General features: G+C 41.0%; 3 protein-coding genes and 18 non-coding genes across 22 annotated transcripts in view; all 21 read right to left on the reverse strand.

The window, feature by feature from the left end:
• The window catches only part of LOC148682754 (5S ribosomal RNA), a 119-nt gene extending 17 nt beyond the window's left edge, over positions 1-102 (reverse strand). The window contains exon 1 of the ribosomal RNA XR_015944494.1: positions 1-102. This exon is cut by the window's left edge and continues 17 nt beyond it. This is a non-coding gene — a ribosomal RNA (5S ribosomal RNA).
• LOC148682569 (uncharacterized) overlaps positions 1-16179 on the reverse strand; it is a 1090975-nt gene extending 1074796 nt beyond the window's left edge. The window contains exons 1-2 of one of the 2 annotated variants that reach the window (XM_088650871.1): positions 15753-16179; positions 12105-12168 (exon numbers count right to left, since the gene is read on the reverse strand). The gene's annotated coding sequence lies outside the window, so the exon portion shown is untranslated. Of the gene's footprint in view, positions 1-12104; positions 12169-15691 lie in introns of both variants that reach the window. The other variant, XM_088650870.1, reaches the window with a different exon arrangement.
• On the reverse strand, positions 161-279 carry LOC148682755 (5S ribosomal RNA). The gene has a single exon (XR_015944237.1). It is a non-coding gene; the product is annotated as a 5S ribosomal RNA (ribosomal RNA).
• Positions 338-456, reverse strand: LOC148682756 (5S ribosomal RNA). Its single transcript, XR_015944495.1, has one exon. It is a non-coding gene; the product is annotated as a 5S ribosomal RNA (ribosomal RNA).
• On the reverse strand, positions 515-633 carry LOC148682757 (5S ribosomal RNA). Its single transcript, XR_015944374.1, has one exon. It is a non-coding gene; the product is annotated as a 5S ribosomal RNA (ribosomal RNA).
• On the reverse strand, positions 692-810 carry LOC148682758 (5S ribosomal RNA). Its single transcript, XR_015944238.1, has one exon. It is a non-coding gene; the product is annotated as a 5S ribosomal RNA (ribosomal RNA).
• LOC137489938 (5S ribosomal RNA) lies at positions 869-987 on the reverse strand. Its single transcript, XR_015485855.1, has one exon. It is a non-coding gene; the product is annotated as a 5S ribosomal RNA (ribosomal RNA).
• LOC148682759 (5S ribosomal RNA) lies at positions 1046-1164 on the reverse strand. Its single transcript, XR_015944239.1, has one exon. It is a non-coding gene; the product is annotated as a 5S ribosomal RNA (ribosomal RNA).
• LOC148682760 (5S ribosomal RNA) lies at positions 1223-1341 on the reverse strand. Its single transcript, XR_015944240.1, has one exon. It is a non-coding gene; the product is annotated as a 5S ribosomal RNA (ribosomal RNA).
• Positions 1400-1518, reverse strand: LOC137489946 (5S ribosomal RNA). The gene has a single exon (XR_015488616.2). It is a non-coding gene; the product is annotated as a 5S ribosomal RNA (ribosomal RNA).
• Positions 1577-1695, reverse strand: LOC137489927 (5S ribosomal RNA). The gene has a single exon (XR_015488618.2). It is a non-coding gene; the product is annotated as a 5S ribosomal RNA (ribosomal RNA).
• LOC137489916 (5S ribosomal RNA) lies at positions 1754-1872 on the reverse strand. The gene has a single exon (XR_015488706.2). It is a non-coding gene; the product is annotated as a 5S ribosomal RNA (ribosomal RNA).
• On the reverse strand, positions 6965-7053 carry trnar-ucu (transfer RNA arginine (anticodon UCU)). Its single transcript is given in 2 exon segments — positions 6965-7000; positions 7017-7053. It is a non-coding gene; the product is annotated as a tRNA-Arg (tRNA).
• On the reverse strand, positions 7748-7821 carry trnat-ugu (transfer RNA threonine (anticodon UGU)). The gene has a single exon. It is a non-coding gene; the product is annotated as a tRNA-Thr (tRNA).
• trnar-ucu (transfer RNA arginine (anticodon UCU)) lies at positions 8568-8656 on the reverse strand. The gene is given in 2 exon segments: positions 8568-8603; positions 8620-8656. It is a non-coding gene; the product is annotated as a tRNA-Arg (tRNA).
• On the reverse strand, positions 10174-10262 carry trnar-ucu (transfer RNA arginine (anticodon UCU)). The gene is given in 2 exon segments: positions 10174-10209; positions 10226-10262. It is a non-coding gene; the product is annotated as a tRNA-Arg (tRNA).
• On the reverse strand, positions 14857-14928 carry trnaq-cug (transfer RNA glutamine (anticodon CUG)). Its single transcript has one exon. It is a non-coding gene; the product is annotated as a tRNA-Gln (tRNA).
• On the reverse strand, positions 15886-15959 carry trnai-aau (transfer RNA isoleucine (anticodon AAU)). The gene has a single exon. It is a non-coding gene; the product is annotated as a tRNA-Ile (tRNA).
• Positions 16062-16133, reverse strand: trnaq-cug (transfer RNA glutamine (anticodon CUG)). Its single transcript has one exon. It is a non-coding gene; the product is annotated as a tRNA-Gln (tRNA).
• A 3239-nt stretch (positions 16180-19418) lies between the features above and the next one.
• On the reverse strand, positions 19419-21118 carry LOC137487266 (uncharacterized). The gene is made up of 2 exons (XM_087250543.1): positions 20838-21118; positions 19419-20753 (listed from the first exon to the last, which is right to left on the reverse strand). The coding sequence occupies exons 1-2, from the start codon at positions 20891-20893 to the stop codon at positions 19973-19975; spliced, it is 837 nt and encodes a 278-aa protein (XP_087106669.1). The 5' UTR covers positions 20894-21118; the 3' UTR covers positions 19419-19972.
• Positions 21119-21205: 87 nt separating this feature from the next.
• On the reverse strand, positions 21206-22164 carry LOC147845191 (uncharacterized). Its single transcript, XM_087250644.2, has 2 exons — positions 21421-22164; positions 21206-21343 (listed from the first exon to the last, which is right to left on the reverse strand). The coding sequence occupies exons 1-2, from the start codon at positions 21756-21758 to the stop codon at positions 21337-21339; spliced, it is 345 nt and encodes a 114-aa protein (XP_087106770.1). The 5' UTR covers positions 21759-22164; the 3' UTR covers positions 21206-21336.
• Between the last annotated feature and the right edge of the window lie 336 nt (positions 22165-22500).

A 22500-nucleotide genomic window follows, 5' to 3' on the forward strand; every position in this document is an offset into this window, starting at 1 on the left:
ATTCCCAGGCGGTCTCCCATCCAAGTACTAACCAGGCCCGACCCTGCTTTACTTCCGAGTTCAGATGAGATCGGGCATTTCCAGGGTGGTATGGCCGTAAGCGAAAGAGGCTGTCAAGCGTTGGCTATTTAAATCAGCTGCCAGATGAAGCACTTCGAAAAGCTTACAGCACCTGGTATTCCCAGGCGGTCTCCCATCCAAGTACTAACCAGGCCCGACCCTGCTTTACTTCCGAGTTCAGATGAGATCGGGCATTTCCAGGGTGGTATGGCCGTAAGCGAAAGAGGCTGTCAAGCGTTGGCTATTTAAATCAGCTGCCAGATGAAGCACTTCGAAAAGCTTGCAGCACCTGGTATTCCCAGGCGGTCTCCCATCCAAGTACTAACCAGGCCCGACCCTGCTTTACTTCCGAGTTCAGATGAGATCGGGCATTTCCAGGGTGGTATGGCCGTAAGCGAAAGAGGCTGTCAAGCGTTGGCTATTTAAATCAGCTGCCAGATGAAGCACTTCGAAAAGCTTACAGCACCTGGTATTCCCAGGCGGTCTCCCATCCAAGTACTAACCAGGCCCAACCCTGCTTAACTTCCGAGTTCAGATGAGATCTGGCATTTCCAGGGTGGTATGGCCGTAAGCGAAAGAGGCTGTCAAGCGTTGGCTATTTAAATCAGCTGCCAGATGAAGCACTTCGAAAAGCTTACAGCACCTGGTATTCCCAGGCGGTCTCCCATCCAAGTACTAACCAGGCCCGACCCTGCTTTACTTCCGAGTTCAGATGAGATCGGGCATTTCCAGGGTGGTATGGCCGTAAGCGAAAGAGGCTGTCAAGCGTTGGCTATTTAAATCAGCTGCCAGATGAAGCACTTCGAAAAGCTTACAGCACCTGGTATTCCCAGGCGGTCTCCCATCCAAGTACTAACCAGGCCCGACCCTGCTTTACTTCCGAGTTCAGATGAGATCGGGCATTTCCAGGGTGGTATGGCCGTAAGCGAAAGAGGCTGTCAAGCGTTGGCTATTTAAATCAGCTGCCAGATGAAGCACTTCGAAAAGCTTACAGCACCTGGTATTCCCAGGCGGTCTCCCATCCAAGTACTAACCAGGCCCGACCCTGCTTTACTTCCGAGTTCAGATGAGATCGGGCATTTCCAGGGTGGTATGGCCGTAAGCGAAAGAGGCTGTCAAGCGTTGGCTGTTTAAATCAGCTGCCAGATGAAGCACTTCGAAAAGCTTACAGCACCTGGTATTCCCAGGCGGTCTCCCATCCAAGTACTAACCAGGCCCGACCCTGCTTTACTTCCGAGTTCAGATGAGATCGGGCATTTCCAGGGTGGTATGGCCGTAAGCGAAAGAGGCTGTCAAGCGTTGGCTATTTAAATCAGCTGCCAAATGAAGCACTTCGAAAAGCTTACAGCACCTGGTATTCCCAGGCGGTCTCCCATCCAAGTACTAACCAGGCCCGACCCTGCTTTACTTCCGAGTTCAGATGAGATCGGGCATTTCCAGGGTGGTATGGCCGTAAGCAAAAGAGGCTGTCAAGCGTTGGCTATTTAAATCAGCTGCCAAATGAAGCACTTCGAAAAGCTTACAGCACCTGGTATTCCCAGGCGGTCTCCCATCCAAGTACTAACCAGGCCCGACCCTGCTTTACTTCCGAGTTCAGATGAGATCGGGCATTTCCAGGGTGGTATGGCCGTAAGCGAAAGAGGCTGTCAAGCGTTGGCTATTTAAATCAGCTGCCAAATGAAGCACTTCGAAAAGCTTACAGCACCTGGTATTCCCAGGCGGTCTCCCATCCAAGTACTAACCAGGCCCGACCCTGCTTTACTTCCGAGTTCAGATGAGATCGGGCATTTCCAGGGTGGTATGGCCGTAAGCAAAAGAGGCTGTCAAGCGTTGGCTATTTAAATCAGCTGCCAAATGAAGCACTTCGAAAAGCTTACAGCACCTGGTATTCCCAGGCGGTCTCCCATCCAAGTACTAACCAGGCCCGACCCTGCTTTACTTCCGAGTTCAGATGAGATCGGGCATTTCTTTTTTTTTTTTTTTTTTTTTTTTTTTATTAAAAAATAATCACATTACATTAACATTTAAATACTTCAAGAAATTTCACAAAACAATTACATTAAAATCAACATTCTTCATAACATAACATCCTCTTTGGGCATTTTCCACTTTAAACCATTTAAAACATTATACACTTCATCATTAAACACATCATAAAAGCTTGGTAACATATCTTCTCCTTTAAAATAGCAGTACAGTCTTTCTATGTATCTTTCCATTTTTCGTTTTAGTACATTCCACACATTTAAAACAACTTTTTCCTGTTTTGCTACATTTCTTCTTTCCCACACACATTTTTTAATCATCATTATAAGAAGATTTACAAACTTTTTGTTTTTGTTTTGCATATTCCATCCGAACATCACAAGAGTATTCCATTCCAATTGTTCTTCATCCCAATCTTTCAATAAATCTTTTAGCATTTTTTGGCATTTCTTGTAAAAACATTCTAATTCTTTACAGTATAAAAACAGGTGTAAAATTCCTTCATCTTCTTGAAAACAAACCTTACATGTTGCATTTTGTTCTATATGTATCTTTGTTAAAATGCACTCAGTAAAAATTGCCTTGTGTCTTATAAAATATTCAAAACATTCCAATCTTGTTTCTATTATTTTTCCTCTCATGTTTTTCCATATATTTTCCTTTTTCACACTATTCAATCTTTGTACCCAAAAGTTATTTGCTATTGGTTCTTGAAATACACTATCTCTAAAATACACATAAAAGTCTTTCAGTAAACAATCTTTAAAATTACAAAGCTTTCCTTTTAAATAGACATGTATGACTTTTTCATTCCCACATTCTTCCATATTTTCTATTCTTGTAATCCATTCTTTTAGTATGGCACCTTTGACCGTTTCAAGTTTATTTTCTATTTCCTTTACACTGTATTCCTCTTTAGCTTCTTCCATTAAGTCTACTATATATTGCTTAGGTAAAAATCCCTTTTTGAATTCATAAAGAACATCCCTTATTCTTAAAATCCCCACATCCATCCATTTTTTAAAAAATAGTTCCTTCCCTTCTTTTAAAATACTTTTATTTAAAAACAAAGGTTGATTTAATAAGTTTTCTCTTCCCTTTACTTGGTAAAATACTCCGTCTAAAAATTTCCCCCATGCACTTAAAATTTCTTGATAAAACCCTGGTAACTTTTCCGTCATCCAGTTTTTAGTTTTTAACCAAAGAATGTCTTCTCCTAAGTTAAAATTGCCAACTTTGTTTAAAAAATATTTCATAACCTTTTTCCATTCTGTTGAGTTCTCCTCTTGTAAAAGCTTTTTAACTATTTTCACTCTAAGACAATTCTTCCTTTGTTTAATATCCATCAATCCTATCCCTCCTTCTTCTGTTGCTCCTATTATTGTATTGTACGCAATTCTTGGGGGTTTCCCCTCCCATAAAAAATCTTGAACACACTTTTTCAATCTCGCTTCTATCCAACATGGCATTTCTGTTACATATAATTTATACCATAGCTTTGATGTCATTAAAACATTTAAAATTAAGGCTTTCCCCTTTAAGCAAAGTTCTCTCATCCTCCAGAAATTTAATCTTGATTCTATTCCTCTTATTAGATCATCCCACATCTTTTCTGTTGCTTTTCTTTCATTTTTACCAATTAAAATTCCTAAAATTTTCAGCTCTTCTACTTCTCTAAATTGAAAACAATCTGTTAAAATATCTGCTTTACCAAACCTCATATATTGTGTTTTATTTTCATTTATTTTGCTTCCTGTTCCCTTACAAAACTCCTGTACTTTTTTCATGGCTTCTTTTACACTCTTTTTCTCCTTCACTATTATTGTTGTATCATCAGCATACTGGTATATTTTTCCTTCATCCTCCTCTTCTTCTATTTTTATTCCTTTAATTTTAGTTTCTTGTTTTATTGCTAACCCTAAAGGTTCTGCGATTAGGGAATATAATAGTGCTGAAAGAGGACATCCTTGTCTAATTGATCTTGTAATTTTAAAACAATCTGTTAAAAAACCATTACATTTTACTTTTGTAAAAGCCCCTTTATATAAAATTTTAATCCAATTAATAAAATTCTCTCCAAATCCAAATGTTTTGAGTACATCAAATAAATAAGTATGTTCTACTCTGTCAAAAGCCTTTTCAAAATCTACACTAATTAAAAAACCATTCATCTTCTTTTCTTGCAAATAATCTATTGTGCTTTTAATACTCATTGTTACATCTGCTATATCTCTCCCTTTTATTGCATATGCTTGGTTTGATTTAATTAATTTAGGCATTACTTCCTTTAATCTATTCGCTAAAACTTTTGCTAAAATCTTTAAATCTGTATTCAACATTGTTATTGGTCTATAATTTTGTAATTCAGTTTTTGCTCCTTTTCTTTTATATATTAACTTCATTAATCCCATCCCCATTCTTTCATTCATCTCTTTACATTTAAAAATGTCTTTAAAAACTTCTTTAAGTATTCCTTTTAAAATATCTTTAAAAACAATATAAAATTCATTTCCTATTCCATCTATACCTGGACTTTTCTTTTTATTTAGTTGATTTATTGCAATTTCAATCTCTTCTTCTTCTATTTCTCTGTCACATTCTTTGTTGTCATCTTTTTCTAGTTTTACTTTTATATAATTTAGAATCTTCCTTTCTTTTTCTTCATCAATACCTTTTGCTTTAAATAGATCTTCATAAAAATGCTTGATTTCTTCTAGTATTTCTATGTTTCCTTTCGCAATTTTTCCATTCCTCCCTTTAATTTCCTTTAGTATTCCTGCTTTACCTCTTTGCTTCTCTAAATCAAAAAAGAATTTCGTGCATTTTTCCCCTTCTACTGTGTATTTAGATCTGCTCCTCAACATTGCCCCCTTATATTTGTCTTCTTCTAAATCTCGTAATTTTTGCTCTATTTCTTTGATTTTTTCAATATCTTTATTTTCCTTGTTTAATTCTTTTTCTAAGGATCTTTTAACTTCTTTTTCTGTATACTTTTTACATCTTTGTAGTACTGCTCAATATTTGATTGTGTATTTCCTGATTTGATATTTTGTGTTTTCCCACCATATCCTTTTATCTTCATCATACATTCTATTTTCTTTTTCATTCTCTATTATTTCTTTGACTTTTTGAACATAATCTTGATTTTTTAAAATGGTTGTGTTTAAAATCCAAGTCCCTGGTCCTTTTTGTATGTTTTCTATATTCACTTTAAAATGCAAGAGCTTATGATCACTAAAACTGTTCTCTTCATACTGTATGTTTTCTATAAAATTTTCAATATTTCTAGTACATAAAATAAAATCTATTCTCGTTTGACATATAAAATTCCCCACTATTTGTCTCCTTGAAAACTCTCTTTTTTCTCTATTCCTTTCCCTCCATATATCTATTAAACTATTTTCCTTTATTAACTCATTTAGTTGCTTTCTTCCTATATCCGATTTAAAAACCATTCCATCAGCCATATCTTGTTTTCTAAAAACAGTATTAAAATCTCCCATCATTATTATTTCTTTAAAACCTTTTAATACTTTATTTAAAACCTCAAAATATTCTTTTTTGTCTTTATCTTCTGTTGGTGCATGTATATTTGCTATTATTAATTCATGTCCTTCATAGTTCACCTCTATTACTAAACATTTTCCATAATTATCCCTATACACAATTCTTTTAAAGTTTAAAACATCTTTCCTTATTAAAAAAGCAACACCTCTTCCAGATTTACCATCACCATTATTATATATTATATCCCCTTGCCACAACTTTTTAAAATCATTCATTGCATGTTCTTTCCAGTTTGTTTCCTGTAAACCTATCACTTCCTTGTTTTTACATTTCTCTCTTATTTTCTCAAATTTATCTTTTCCCATCAGTCCCCTTGCATTAAAAGACACACAGTTTAAAACCATTAAAATAAATAAAAATGAAATTAAAAACCTACACATCCTCATTGTCCTTCATCTCCTTCCAACGCTCTCAAACAACAACTCCTTCCGTTAAAAGAGACAAAGATTAAAAGCATTTTAAAATAGATAAAATATTTTAAAAACATCATTTTTCTTCATCTTCTTCCAGTCCCCTTAACACTTCATACCTATTTACATATTTAGCTCTGTTCTTTGTTAAAACTTTTTTCTTTGCCATGTCCAAGTTTGGTTTTACCTTAAAAGTTCTTCTTCTTAAAAATCCTCTTTCCACTTTGTTCTTATCCACATTTTCCATCCTTGTTTCTTCATCATTTGCCATTCCTTCAGCTTGACCAGTCTTTCTTAGTTCCTCTTTTTCCACCGTGCTTAAAAAAGTTTTAAAACTGTCCGATATTTCCATTTGTGACCACTGTCCATCCTGTCCTGATAACTGTACTTCATTCTCTTCATTTTCGTTTTCTCCTTCCTTTTTTTCATTGTTATTCATTTCCTCCTCCATTGTCCTTTCTATTGCTTCATTATCTTCTTCCCTTTTGTTGTTTTCTTCATGCACCTGCCGGTCCCGATCTTCTCCTCCTCCTTCCTCTTCCTCTTCCACTTCGAAAAGCTTACAGCACCTGGTATTCCCAGGCGGTCTCCCATCCAAGTACTAACCAGGCCTCAAAGCTATACAATTTTATAAATCATTCCGTGAGCTCTATAAAACAAGCACACGCACCACCTGGACTAAGGCGCTGCTGGGATTTGAGCCCAGGATCTCCTGTCTACAAGACAGGCGCTTTGACCAGCTATACCTCAGGCCCTACACCGTTTTCTAATCTCCCTTATTTAAAACAGCTCAATTAAGTCATCGGCTTTATTGTAGAGTACCCCTAGTATCTGAGCCTGCACTGCGCAATGAAAGAAAGAAGCAAAACGGGATGGACAGATGCCTAAAATGTTAGAAACGCACCACACCTTAAGTCAGTGAAGAAAAAGTGTAAAGCTTGCAACTCTGGTGGGACTCGAACCCACAACCTTTGAATGGCTCAGCTCACAACCTAGAAGTCCAATGCGCTATCCATTGCGCCACAGAGCCTAAGTGCTCTGCTTCCTCTAGAACTGTTGGACAGAAAGCACTTCTTAGCACTCTCTAGCCCATGAATGAACAGCCAACTGCGGACAAGGCACTGCTGGAATTCAAAGCCAGGATCTCCTGTTTATTAGACAGGCACTTTGACCAACTAAGCCACAACGCCAAACGACCTTGATACAGGCTAAATGTTTAATTCCAAAAAAAAGAAAAAAAAACTAACAACGGTAGCGCTGCATGTGGGAATGTCTGGACTTGAAATATTAAAGTCCAATTGGTTAGGCATTACCACACTATGCTATATAAAGGCATCGTCCAAAGCCCTTTTGAACGAGCAGCGTTCTTAACGATTTGAGTTTTGTTAAGAAACCGACTGCTAAACATCCCGCTGCGTAAACACTCGTTACTCTTAACAAAAGCAAACACGAAACCTGTACATAAGGCACTGCTGGGATTTGAACCCAGGATCTCCTGTTTACTAGACAGGCGCTTTGACCAACTAAGTCACAGCGCCAACGCTGAATAGTTGGCAAGACGTTTTTGCACACAGATACTAAAAAAAGACAGCAAGTCTTAAAATGGCAAGCAAAGAGGTTGTTTAACTCTATTTGTCGCACTAATCATTACGCCTCAAAGCTATACAATTTTATAATTCATTCCGGTGAGCTCCATAAAACAAGCACACGCACCACCTGGACTAAGGCACTGCTGGGATTTGAGCCCAGGATCTCCTGTTTACAAGACAGGCGCTTTGACCAGCTAAGCCACAGCGCCACAGAAATTCACAGTAAGAGACATTTGCCCAATAACAAAAATCGAAGAAGAAAAAATAATACACAACAAAAACCAGCATGTCAGGATGCAGAAAATGCTGACAAGCCGGACGCGGTCCTTTAGAGTCTGGATGATCATGTCTCAAGCCTGACCATGTCATCCAAACCCAGAGTCAGCTCGGAAAATGGAAATCAGGACAAACGTATGCTATCGGCCATTGAAAGAGTTTCAGATCAGAAAGCCACTCTCCCATAATCTGAGGGAAAGGTGCAGTTTGGATTTGAACCTAGCACCTGCTGTTCCCAAGACAGGTGCTCTGGCCAACTTAGTCTTAACACTAAAAGAAAAAACCTCTGGATACGATACTTCCAAACGCAGTTTCATCTAAGACAGTGGGGGGGAAGCAAAAATTACTGTGCTTTCTACTCAGTTACTTTGCACAAGCATAAAGAGGCTCTTGTACGACAAATCCAAAAGGCGTGATCTCAACAATAGGTGGCAGTTACTTTTCCCCAAAACCACAGGTTGCCGACGAGTCATTCCTCAAGCCCACTAGGCCCTACACCGTTTTCTAATCTCCCTTATTTAAAACAGCTCAATTAAGTCATCGGCTTTATTGTAGAGTACCCCTAGTATCTGAGCCTGCACTGCGCAATGAAAGAAAGAAGCAAAACGGGATGGACAGATGCCTAAAATGTTAGAAACTCACCACACCTTAAGTCAGTGAAGAAAAAGTGCAAAGCTTGCGACTCTGGTGGGACTCGAACCAACAACCTTTGAATGGCTCAGCTCACAACCTAGAAGTCCAACGCGCTATCCATTGCGCCACAGAGCCTAAGTGCTCTGCTTCATCTAGAACTGTTGGACAGAAAGCACTTTTTAGTACTCTCTAGCCCATGAATGAACAGCCAACTGTGGACAAGGCACTGCTGGAATTCAAAGCCAGGATCTCCTGTTTATTAGACAGGCACTTTGACCAACTAAGCCACAGCGCCAAACGACCTTGATACAGGCTAAATGTTTAATTCCAAAAAAAAAAAAAAAAACTAACAACGGTAGCGCTGCATGTGGGAATGTCTGGACTTGAAATATTAAAGTCCAATTGGTTAGGCATTACCACACTATGCTATATAAAGGCATCGTCCAAAGCCCTCTTGAACGAGCAGCGTTCTTAAGGATTTGAGTTTTGTTAAGAAACCGACTGCTAAACATCCCGCTGCGTAAACACTCGTTACTCTTAACAAAAGCAAACACGAAACCTGTACATAAGGCACTGCTGGGATTTGAAACCAGGATCTCCTGTTTACTAGACAGGCGCTTTGAACAACTAAGCCACAGCGCCAACGCTGAATAGGAGGCAAGACGTTTTTGCACACAGAGACTAAAAAAAGAAAGCAAGTCTTAAAATGGCAAGCAAAGAGGTTGTTTAACTCTATTTGTTGCACTATTCATTACGCCTCAAAGCTATACAATTTTATAATTCATTCCGGTGAGCTCTATAAAACAAGCACACGCACCACCTGGACTAAGGCGCTGCTGGGATTTGAGCCCAGGATCTCCTGTTTACAATACAGGCACTTTGACCAGCTAAGCCACAGCGCCACAGAAATTCACAGTAAGAGACATTTGCCCGATAACAAAAATCGAAGAAGAAAAAATAATACACAACAAAAACCAGCATGTCAGGATGCAGAAAATGCTGACAAGCCGGACGCGGTCCTTTAGAGCCTGGATGATCATGTCTCAAGCCTGACCATGTCATCCAAACCCAGAGTCAGCTCGGAAAATGGAAATCAGGACAAACATATGCTATCGGCCATTGAAAGAGTTTCAGATCAGAAAGCCACTCTCCCATAATCTGAGGGAAAGGTGCAGTTTGGATTTGAACCTAGCACCTGCTGTTCCCAAGACAGGTGCTCTGGCCAACTTAGTCTTAACACTAAAAGAAAAAACTTCTGGATATGATACTTCCAAACGCAGTTTCATCTAAGACAGTGGGGGGGGGGGAAGCAAAAATTACTGTGCTTTCTACTCAGTTACTTTGCACATGCATAAAGAGGCTCTTGTACGACAAATCCAAAAGGCGTGATCTCAACAATAGGTGGCAGTTACTTTTCCCCAAAACCACAGGTTGCCGACGAGTCATTCCTCAAGCCCACTAGGCCCTACACCGTTTTCTAATCTCCCTTATTTAAAACAGCTCAATTAAGTCATCGGCTTTATTGTAGAGTACCCCTAGTATCTAAGCCTGCACTGCGCAATGAAAGAAAGAAGCAAAACGGGATGGACAGATGCCTAAAATGTTAGAAACGCACCACACCTTAAGTCAGTGAAGAAAAAGAGCAAAGCTTGCGACTCTGGTGGGACTCGAACCCACAACCTTTTAATGGCTCAGCTCACAACCTAGAAGTCCAATGCGCTATCCATTGCGCCACAGAGCCTAAGTGCTCTGCTTCCTCTAGAACTGTTGGACAGAAAGCACTTTTTAGTACTCTCTGGCCCATGAATGAACAGCCAACTGTGGACAAGGCACTGCTGGAATTCAAAGCCAGGATCTCCTGTTTATTAGACAGGCACTTTGACCAACTAACCACAGCGCCAAACGACCTTGATACAGGCTAAATGTTTAATTCCAAAAAAAAAAAAAAAAAAAAAACTAACAACGGTAGCGCTGCATGTGGGAATGTCTGGACTTGAAATATTAAAGTCCAATTGGTTAGGCATTACCACACTATGCTATATAAAGGCATCGTCCAAAGCCCTCTTGAACGAGCAGCGTTCTTAAGGATTTGAGTTTTGTTAAGAAACCGACTGCTAAACATCCCGCTGCGTAAACACTCGTTACTCTTAACAAAAGCAAACACGAAACCTGTGCATAAGGCATCTCCTGTTTACTAGACAGGCACTTTGACCAACTAAGCCACAGCGCCAACGCTGAATAGGAGGCAAGACGTTTTTGCACACAGAGACTAAAAAAAGACAGCAAGTCTTAAAATGGCAAGCAAAGAGGTTGTTTAACTCTATTTGTCGCACTATTCATTACGCCTCAAAGCTATACAGTTTTATAATTCATTCCGGTGAGCTCTATTTAACATTATTAATCTATCATTATTAATCATCTATGTAACATTAATTACAACAACACAATTATTATATGATTGTTATAGATGTTATATGACGTTGTTTGTTAAGATTAATGTTAGCCGACCAAGCACACTGTACAGTTTTACTACAAACATTTTAATGCAGTTATTATACATTACTTCACTTTATATTGTCATTTACTACCATAGTTACAATAATGCCCGTGCATTATTCTCACACATTAATCAATCACTTCACTAATAATAAATATAAGGATCAATTCATCAGTCATTAATTATAAACAAATAGTATAATAACGCTCACATATCACTACATCACTAATCATAAACTTATCTAATAATGCTCACGCATAATACATCACTAATCATAAAGCATTAAACAATATGGATCACGCATGATTGCATCACTAATAATAAACCAATAATATAAGGGTCACAATTTAATCCATCACTAATAATATAATATAATAACATTATTATTAGTGATGGATTGATGTGTGACCCTTATATTGTTGGTTTATTATTAGTGATGCAATCATGCATGATCCATATTAATTAATTAATAACTGCATTAAAATGTTTGTAGTAAAACTGTACAGTTTGCTTGGTCGGCTAACATTAATCTTACCAAATAACGTTATAAAACATCTATAACAATCATATAATAATTATTTTGTAGTAATTAACGTTACTGTAATGGTTATTCATTTAAACCACCTTGTTAAAAAAATACTTACTTTGCAATTGGTGTCCGAATTAATCCGCAACGAAATCTTTTATTACAGTACAAATCATGGATGGTATAAGGGCTCTGATTGGCCATAGCGTTCATTGTAACTCAGAACACGATTGGCTGCCTTAACCAAGAATAGGGTGAATCTTGGTTCCAGCTCACAAAGTGATTGGCCGGTGTGACCAAGAATAACCACGACTTACAAGTGGCAGTATGAGCTAACCGGCCACTTACTGCCCAGCTTAATAAAAGTCTTCCAGTTGGTGCTGCCCAGGCTAAAGAAAAAAAATATAAAAAAAAAAATTATAAAACGGCCTTGCCAGAAAGTAGCAGAATGTCAATACAAGGCGGTGGCAATGTGCATTGATTTCTGAGTAACTCGTCATTCGGCATGCAGGGCTCCTCACACGTTTACTGGAGCAGGACCAGGTAGGGCCTTCAGTCACCTGCCCCTTGTGCACAAAATAGAACAACAGGACTGTTTTACAACCCCGGGATCGAATCAGGGACCTTTAGATCTTCAGTCTAACGCCCTCCCAACTGAGCTATTTCAACTGCCTTTTCACAAGTATCCTGCAGCATTCATGTCTGTGAGACTAAGCAGAATCCTGAAATGCCTCTGAGGCCTTAAAGGGTAAAATTTTAGCCAGTACGGGGATCGCACCCGCAACCTTGGTGTTATTAGCACTACGCTCTAACCAGCTGAGCTAACAGGCCACTTTCTCCCATGTTTGCTAAAAAGCTCAGCGTAACTGTCATTTTCTTCAAGAGATAAGAATGCTATTCCAGCTTTTTTTGTGCGGTGCTGGTAAAAAAACAAGGTCCCACCAAGATTTGAACTCGAATCGCTGGATTCAGAGTCCAGAGTGCTAACCATTACACCATGGAACCTCAAGTCTTCTGCTTGGTGCTGCTCGGGCTAAAAAGAAAATAATGTAAAAAAGAAAACGGCCTTGCCAGAAAGTAGCAGAATGTCAATACAAGGCAGTGCCAATGTGCATTGATTTCTGAGTAACTCGTCATTCGGCATGCAGGGCTCCTCACACGTTTACTGGAGCAGGACCAGGTAGGGCCTTCAAAAGAAAAGCGCACTATTCCAGGCATTTTGACGACTAAACGGCGGGCAGGGCAAAGAGGCCACCACAGAGCAAATGTGATCTTTTTTTTCTATTTTGACCACGTCGAAAATCGCCAATTATTGATTGCTTTGAGGGGAATTAGCTCATGGTTAAGCGCTCGCTTTGCATGGGAGAGGTAGCGGGAACAATGACTGCATTCTCCACCTCTGTTTTCATGCCTTTTTACATTGGCTTTTATTGCAAAGCTGGTGGCACCTTGAGGGTTTAAAGCGAAACTACTTACGTCAGCTTTGCCGGTTTCTGTGTAGTACATATCATTGCAACCCTTCAGAAGCCCTATCAAGTCACAGTTTTCTTTTATTCAGCAGCTTGTCCGCAGTGGGACATCAAAGCGCTAAATACATAGCATTATAGAGTGCTGTCGATCAGGCCATTGGAATCATCGCCAGAAGCAACGTGACCATCTGGGAGGAAGATAGTGTTTTGGTCAAGTGGAAGCAGGTGGACTTAAGGGTGAAGCAGCTAGGCTTTTTGGGTGACTTTCAGACACCTGACCCTTGTGCACAAAATAGAATAACATCACTGTTTTGCCGAAACCCAGGATCGAACCAGGGATCTTTAGAACTTCAGTTTAACACTCTCCCAACTGAGCAATTTCGGCTGCCTTTTCACAAGAATCCTGCAGCATTCGTGTCTGTGAGACTAAGCAGAATCCTGAAATGCCTCTGAGGCCTTAAAGAGTAAAAGTTTGGCCAGTATGGGGATCGAACCGGCGACCTTGGCGTTATTAGCACCACGCTCTAAAAAGCTGAGCTAACCCGCCACTTTCTGACATGTTTGCTAAAAAGCTCAGAGTAACTGTCATTTTCTTCAAGAGATAAGAATGCTATTCCAGCTTTTTTTGTGCGGTGCTGGTAAAAAAAAACAAGGTCCCACCGGGATTTGAACTCGGATTGCTGGATTCAGAGTGCTAACCATTACACCATGGAACCTCAAGTCTTCTGCTTGGTGCTGCCCGGGCCAAAGAGAAAATAATGTAAAAAACAAAAAAAAAAAAGAAAACGGCCTTGACAGAAAGTAGCAGAATGTCAATACAAGGCAGTGCCAATGTGCATTGATTTCTGAGTAACTCGTCATTCGGCATGCAGGGCTCCTCACACGTTTACTGGAGCAGGACCAGGTAGGGCCTTCAAAAGAAAAGCGCACTATTCCAGGCATTTTGACGACTAAACGGCGGGCAGGGCAAAGAGGCCACCACAGAGCAAATGTGATCTTTTTTTTCTATTTTGACCACGTCGAAAATCGCCAATTATTGATTGCTTTGAGGGGAATTAGCTCATGGTTAAGCGCTCGCTTTGCATGGGAGAGGTAGCGGGAACAATGACTGCATTCTCCACCTCTGTTTTCATGCCTTTTTACATTGGCTTTTATTGCAAAGCTGGTGGCACCTTGAGGGTTTAAAGCGAAACTACTTACGTCAGCTTTGCCGGTTTCTGTGTAGTACATATCATTGCAACCCTTCAGAAGCCCTATCAAGTCACAGTTTTCTTTTATTCAGCAGCGTGTCCGCAGTGGGACATCAAAGCGCTAAATACATAGCATTATAGAGTGCTGTCGATCAGGCCATTGGAATCATCGCCAGAAGCAACGTGACCATCTGGGAGGAAGATAGTGTTTTGGTCAAGTGGAAGCAGGTGGACTTAAGGGTGAAGCAGCTAGGCTTTTTGGGTGACTTTCAGTCACCTGACCCTTGTGCAAAAAATAGAATAACATCACTGTTTTGCCGAAACCCAGGATCGAACCAGGGACCTTTAGAACTTCAGTTTAACACTCTCCCAACTGAGCAATTTCGGCTGCCTTTTCACAAGAATCCTGCAGCATTCGTGTCTGTGAGACTAAGCAGAATCCTGAAATGCCTCTGAGGCCTTAAAGAGTAAAAGTTTGGCCAGTATTGGGATCGAACCCGCGACCTTGGCGTTATTAGCACCACGCTCTAACCAGCTGAGCTAACCCGCCACTTTCTGCCATGTTTGCTAAAAAGCTCAGAGTAACTGTCATTTTCTTCAAGATATAAGAATGCTATTCCAGCTTTTTTTGTGCGGTGCTGGTAAAAAAAACAAGGTCCCACCGAGATTTAAACTCGGATCGCTGGATTCAGAGTCCAGAGTGCTAACCATTACACCATGAAACCTCAAGTCTCCTGCTTGGTGCTGCCCGGGCCAAAGAGAAAATAATGTAAAAAAAAAAAAACAAAAAAAAAAAAGAAAATGGCCTTGCCAGAAAGTAGCAGAATGTCAATACAAGGCAGTGCCAATGTGCATTGATTTCTGAGTAACTCGTCATTCGGCATGCAGGGCTCCTCACACGTTTACTGGAGCAGGACCAGGTAGGGCCTTCAAAAGAAAAGCGCACTATTCCAGGCATTTTGATGACTAAACGGCAGGCAGGGCAAAGAGGCCACCACAGAGCAAATGTGATCTTTTTTTTCTATTTTGACCACGTCGAAAATCGCCAATTATTGATTGCTTTGAGGGAAATTAGCTCATGGTTAAGCGCTCGCTTTGCATGGGAGAGGTAGCGGGAACAATGACTGCATTCTCCACCTCTGTTTTCATGCCTTTTTACATTGGCTTTTATTGCAAAGCTGGTGGCACCTTGAGGGTTTAAAGCGAAACTACTTACGTCAACTTTGCCGGTTTCTGTGTAGTACATATCATTGCAACCCTTCAGAAGCCCTATCAAGTCACAGTTTTCTTTTATTCAGCAGCGTGTCCGCAGTGGGACATCAAAGCACTAAATACATAGCATTATAGAGTGCTGTCGATCAGGCCATTGGAATCATCGCCAGAAGCAACGTGACCATCTGGGAGGAAGATAGTGTTTTGGTCAAGTGGAAGCAGGTGGACTTAAGGGTGAAGCAGCTAGGCTTTTTGGGTGACTTTCAGTCACCTGACCCTTGTGCACAAAATAGAACAACATCACTGTTTTGCCTAAACCCAAGATCGAACCAGGGACCTTTAGATCTTCAGTTTAACGCTCTCCCAACTGAACAATTTCAGCTGCCTTTTCACAAGAATCCTGCAGCATTCATGTCTGTGAGACTAAGCAGAATCCTGAAATGCCTCTGAGGCCTTAAAGGGTAAAAGTCTGGCCAGTACGGGGATCGAACCCGCGACCTTGGCGTTATTAGCACCACGCTCTAACCAGCTGAGCTAACCGGCCACTTTCTGCCATGTTTGCTAAAAAGCTCAGAGTAACTGTCATTTTCTTCAAGAGATAAGAATGCTATTCCAGCTTTTTTTGTGCGGTGCTGGTAAAAAAACAAGGTTCCACCGAGATTTGAACTCGGATCGCTGGATTCAGAGTCCAGAGTGCTAACCATTACACCATGGAACCTCAAGTCTCCTGCTTGGTGCTGCCCGGGCCAAAGAGAAAATAATGTAAAAACAAAACAAAAAAAAGAAAACGGCCTTGCCAGAAAGTAGCAGAATGTCAATACAAGGCAGTGCCAATGTGCATTGATTTCTGAGTAACTCGTCATTCGGCATGCAGGGCTCCTCACACGTTTACTGGAGCAGGACCAGGTAGGGCCTTCAAAAGAAAAGCACACTATTCCAGGCATTTTGACGACTAAACGGCAGGCAGGGCAAAGAGGCCACCACAGAGCAAATGTGATCTTTTTTTTCTATTTTGACCACATCGAAAATCGCCAACAATTGATTGCTGTGAGGGGAATTAACTCAAATGGTTAAGCGCTCGCTTTGCATGCGAGAAGAAGCGGGAACAATGACTGCATTCTCCACCTCTGTTTTCATGCCTTTTTAAAGCGAAAAGGTTTAAAGTGAAACTCTCCTGATTTAATCATCACCAGAAGCGACGTGACCATCTGGAAGTAAGATAGCTTTTTGGTGAAGTGGAAGCAGTTGGACTTAAGGGTGCAGCAGCTAGGCTTTTTGGGTGCCTTTCGGTCACCTAACTCTTGTGCCCAAAACTGAAAAACAACACTACTTTACCAAACCCTGGTTATAACCAGGGACCTTTAGATATTCAGTCTAACACTCTCCCAACTAAGCTATTTCAGCTGCCGTTTCATAGTTTTTTTTACAGCGTAGACGTGTGTAAGACAGAGCAGAGCCCTTAAATGCATCTGAGGCCTAAGAGGGTAAGAGCTTGGCCAGTACAGGGATCGAATCCACAACCTTGCCGTTATTACCACCATAGTCTAACCAGCTAAGCTAACCAGCCACTTCCTGCCTAAAGCACTAGAAAGCCCAGAGTAAATGTCATTCCCTGGCCTTCAAGAGATTAACATTCTATTCCAGCTTTTTTTTGTGCGGTGCTGGCAAAATAACAGGTCCCACTGAAATTTGAACTCAGATCGCTGGATTCAGAGTGGTCACCATTACACCATGGAACCTCAAGCTTGTTGTGTGGTGCTGTCAAAGCTGTAGGGAATGAATAAAAAAAAAACGGCCTTGCAGGAAAGTAGCAGAATGTCAATCCAAGGTGGTGCCAATGTGCATTGATTTCTGAGTAACTGAGTCATTCTGAGTCATTCGGCATGCAGGGCTCCTCACACGTTTACTGGAGCAGGAATAGGTAGGGCCTTCAAAAGAAAAGCGCGCTATTCCAGGCAATTTGACGACTAAACGGCAGGCAGGGCAAAGAGGCCACCACAGAGCAAATGTGATCTTTTTTTTTTTTTTTTTTGACCACGCCAAAAACTACCAATTTGAATTTTTCCGAGGGGAATTAGCTCAAATGGTAGAGCGCTCGCTTAGCATAGGAAGGGGCCCAATCTTTTCGCTCACTCGCAAGCGAACAAGCCGCAAAAAAACGGAAAAAATGCGACAAATTTCGCTTGCAGTAGTGTTCGCGGCTTTGTGACTGTGCATAATGTGGTATTTTGGTTTCATATTGCATGTCATTCTAAATGTCATTTTTTGCGTGCTGGATTCGAACACACGATCTGTGTAACACAATATCCAATCAGTGTCGGTTTCAGCGGAGCCAATCAGCTGCGCTCTTATTGAAATTTTACTGACGTAACACAGGCAATTATATTGATATTACTATTATTATGTGGATATTGTTCTTAAAAAGCATATTACGTTAATTAAAAATGAATGAAAATGTTTCAATTAAACATATGTATGCATGTTTATGTATATATAAGTATATTATATATATATTTATTTATTAATATATAAATATATACTATACTATATATATATATATATATATATATATATATATATATATATATATATATATATAAATATATATATTAATATATGTTATATTTCTTTATGTAATAACTTTAAATGAATGCACACAAAAACAAGTAATATGCAAAATGGTTTATTAAAATGAATACAAATATTAAAATCGCAAAACAATTTAAAAAATATAAAAAACAAAATAAAAACATATCTTAATATATAAACGATATAATATACAATAAATAAAAACAATACAATATATATTTATTTATTATGCACATATAATATATTAAAACAATACTATATATAAATATATTTATTTATTATACACATTATATAAAAACAATACTCTATATATATATATATTTATTTTTATATACACAATATATTAAACAATAATATAAATACATAATAAAATGCAAGAGTGGGGGCACGTAATATATAAAATATAGTATTTAAGCAATGTATAAAATGTTATTTTTTTAAGAAATATAAATATATTTTTACATAAAATGCACACAAATATTAAATAAGTACACACAAGACAAAATAAGAGTGGGCCTATAAGTGCCACTTTAAAATGCTAAATATTAACACACAAAAATTAAATAAAATGAGAGAGAGAGAGAGTACCCATGTAACATTTACAAAAATATATACAGCAATTTGTCCTTTATTCTGGAGCTGGAGTTTGTCCTTCTTCTTTGGCTCTCGGCGAAGGCGGTCGCTCTTCTTCCCGCTCCGTCCCATATCTCTCCTTGCTAGCACCTCTTGTCTCGTCTTATTCTATCTCTGAGGCTCTCCTTGTCCTGCTTTCCAAACGAAAAAGGAATTATGGATTTGATCAACTGGTCTCTGAATGCAATTGACACCATCTTCTCAACAAGATCGCTGGGCTCCGGGGAACCCAGCTGTCCTGCGGGGACGCTCGCAGCTGGATATGTGATGGACGGGTGGGAGAAGTGGAGAGTCCTCTGTCTAGCTGCTCTGTCTCTGGAGGATATTGAAGATATCTACCTATTCGGAACTTTGATAACAGGGTTTCTGCTGATGGGCTTATGCGGGGCCCTGGGATATCGGAAACTAATAAAAGCGGTCAGCGCAGCTCAAAACCCCACTAGGCTGGCCGGCTTGATTGAAACACTGATGGGTAGGGTCGCGAATCAGACTATGGTCCTTGACCGCAAACTGGAAACCATCGAGGTGAAGCTAGCGGCTCTGCAACAAATTTTGGCCAGATCGGGAGACGAGTGATGGACATTAAATATCTGTGAAATTGGCAGATATTGACCTAAAGTGGAAGTATCTTACTGTCTTTTTTTCGGCTCTTCTCTTACTCCTGCCAGACGGCCTCGGCTGGAAGTAAACAACTCCCTGGGATAAGCAAGATAAGCGGACGCTCTGAAATTCCTGCCCCTGTCAAGGACACCTGCGGGACTCCGGACTATGCAGGCTCACACACACACACAAACATATCTACAGATAAACATTCACCACCGATCCCCATCCAAACGCCTTTGTGTGCTTTTACCCACGTGGGGCGTGGGCGGGGCTGTGACTTGCGACGGAAATGGCTGCTGGACCAGTTGGCTGCCCGCACTCAACGGACTGTTTTCCATTACCCCTGTTCCCATCCCCTCTGTCTATGTTGTGTCTTGCCGGTGTGCTTATGCTAAGATAGGGCTGTTTTTCTCCCTTTTCTCACTTTGTCCTAATCAAGGGCAAGCTGAGGGGGTGTTTTTTAGCCTAACTGTCCAAATGTATCTTTCTTCGTTTCTAAATGCTACCTCCTAAGATCTGTCTCCCCTGAAAAGTTGTTTGTGATGTTTTGTGTATGGTCTGGGGGGTCCAATTTCGCTATACGAAAGTGTAGTGACAAATAAAGGCTTGATTGATTGATTGATTTATTTTGCTGGCGCTGTTCTGCCAACCAGTCCTCTAAGGACAAATCGGCTATGGCCAAACTCCTTAGTCTTTGGTTGCCCACATTTGCTGCAAACATTAAAAGTAACCTCACGCACATACTTCCTTTTGTGGACTCAACTTTCCTTCTCCTGTTCCCGTCGGCGCAGGTGGAGCAGGTGCAGGTGGAGGAACAGCAGGTGCAGGTGAAGCTGGGACTGCACTGGATGTTGGTGCAGCAAATGATGGAATCACCATTGACACACTCATGTCTGGGTTAAAAACAAGTGTGCCAAACAATGATCCAGGTCCTGAAATGGGCTGCACAACACCTGGTGCTATGGGGGGTGGTGCTATGGGGCACACCGTGCTGGGGGTCGGTGGAAAGGAGCACACCGTGGTGGGGGCAAACACAATGGGGCGCACTGTGGTGGGGGCCAGCGCAATAGGGCGCACTGTGGTGGAGGCTGGTATGATGGGGAACACTGTGGTGGAGGCTGGCGAGGTGGGGCGCACTGTGGTGAAGGTCGGTGTGACAAGGCACACCATGGTAGGGGCCGGTGCAATGTGGCAGACTGTGGTGGGGGTTGGCGCGATGGGGCATTCCGTCGTGGGGGCCGGTGGAAAGGAGCACACCGTGGTGGCATCCGGCAGGAAGGAGCAAACTGTGGTGGTTGCAGAAGCAGACTTTCGACCAGGTCGAAGAAGAGGTGCCTGTCCTTCTTTATTTGGAGGAAAGACAAACTGGTGTTTGGGGCCTGATGTTGATGGTGCCTCGTTCAATTTTTCCCTCGGCAAAGGAAGCTGCGTATCTGCCACAGCAATTGGATCAAGTGGAGTCAGTCCCTGTGTGAGTACACTCATTTCCTGATCCTTTTGCCCCCGTTGAAACCTGATTATAAATGATATGTATTATTCATATATATTAATTTAGAAGTATTCAGGTAATTTAAAGAAAATAATGTGCTTTGGTTACCACTGAATAAGCGTCTTCTGGTTTAGCTCAAAAAGCTGGATCACTGTTTCATCCATCAGCCTGCGACTGCCAAGCACCAGATCCCGGATGTGGTGGTAATCGGTCAGTATTTTAGACCACCTGGGCGTGCGAACACCAGCCTTCTTGGAAGTGGACTTGTGTACGGCACACAGCTTTGTACAAATGGCCTCAACCAAGCGGCTGGTGCTAGGCCACTGTGCTGGACCCCCAGGATGTCCAATCAGACAGCGCTTGACGCTCTCCACACCTGGAGTGACTCCGGAGCGATTCGGTGCCTTAAAGCACCCATGTGTCAGCTGAGGCTGATGTCGAGGCTGGTAGTTGATGCGCTGTTTATCAACATCCAGGAGAGCTGTCCACAGCTTGATGGCCTCTGTCACCTGCAGGTCAGTGAGGTAAGGAGCCACACGAAGACCTACCAAATAAGCAGCCAGATCCTGGACCTTGTCCAACCCAGCAATGCCATCAGGTCCAATGACTACTCCCTGGTAAATACAGAATAAGTTTAGTATATGTGGAATAAAAAAAGACTAAATCAAATTAAGTTCTTAATATATCTTACCTGAGCCTCAACAGAGAGACTGTCTCCAGACTTGGATGGCTGTGACGGCACTGAGGGGGCTGGGCTAGGAAGCTGTCCTTCTCCACCAGCTGATGTGGACGGCTCAGCCAGTAATGCTGGGGACTGAGGCAGGATGAAGATAAGGGGCTGTTTCTGAGATCATGGCAGGGGTCATCCTCATACAGTACTGGAACTGTGATGTCCTCCATGATCTCCTCCTCAAACCCGTCATCTTGTAGATCCTCGTCATGTACTTCCTCCACCAGCCTGTCTTCCTCCTCTGGGTTCTGGAGCACCGGAGTCTGGGTTTTGCCGGTCTGGCTGTAAAGGTGCTCCATTCCCAGCAATTCACCTTAAAAAAATAAAACAATAAAAAAACATATATTAAATAAAACTAATGATAAAATAAACATTTAGATTACCATTTTGTGTAGTACATTAAAAGCTTAATGAATAACTTCCATAACAACTAATTAATGAATTTCTTGCCTGTATATGCTCCAGTAATGCTGGGGACTGAGGCAGAGGCGAAGATAAGGGGCTGTTTCTGAGATCACGGCAGGGGTCATCCTCATACAGCACTTAAAACTGTGATGTCCTCCATGATCTCCTCCTCAAACCCGTCATCTTGTAGATCCTCGTCATGTACTTCCTCCACCAGCCTGTCTTCCTCCTCTGGGTTCTGGAGCACCGGAGTCAGGGTTTTGCCGGTCTGGCTGTAAAGGTGCTCCATTCCCAGCAATTCACCTTAAAAAAATAAAACAATAAAAAAACATATATTAAATAAAACTAATGATAAAATAAACATTTAGATTACCATTTTGTGTAGTACATTAAAAGCTTAATGAATAACTTCCATAACAACTAATTAATGAATTTCTTGCCTGTATATGCTCCAGGAGGGTGATAGCGGTTATCCCAGGGCTTGCGTCCTGAGACATAGCTTTTGGTGGACAATGAGCATTGTGTTTTTCCTCTCTCTCTCCCTGCAGGTAACTGTGTCCACCTGGTAGCAATCATTGGATCTTTCTAGAGAGGAGAGAGAGTATTTAACCTGAGCTGCACTTCAAACCAGTGTTG

This window comes from Danio rerio, chromosome 4, assembly GCF_052040795.2.
Source record: "Danio rerio strain M-AB ecotype USA chromosome 4, GRCz13ab, whole genome shotgun sequence".
In the NCBI taxonomy this organism is placed as follows: domain Eukaryota; kingdom Metazoa; phylum Chordata; class Actinopteri; order Cypriniformes; family Danionidae; genus Danio; species Danio rerio.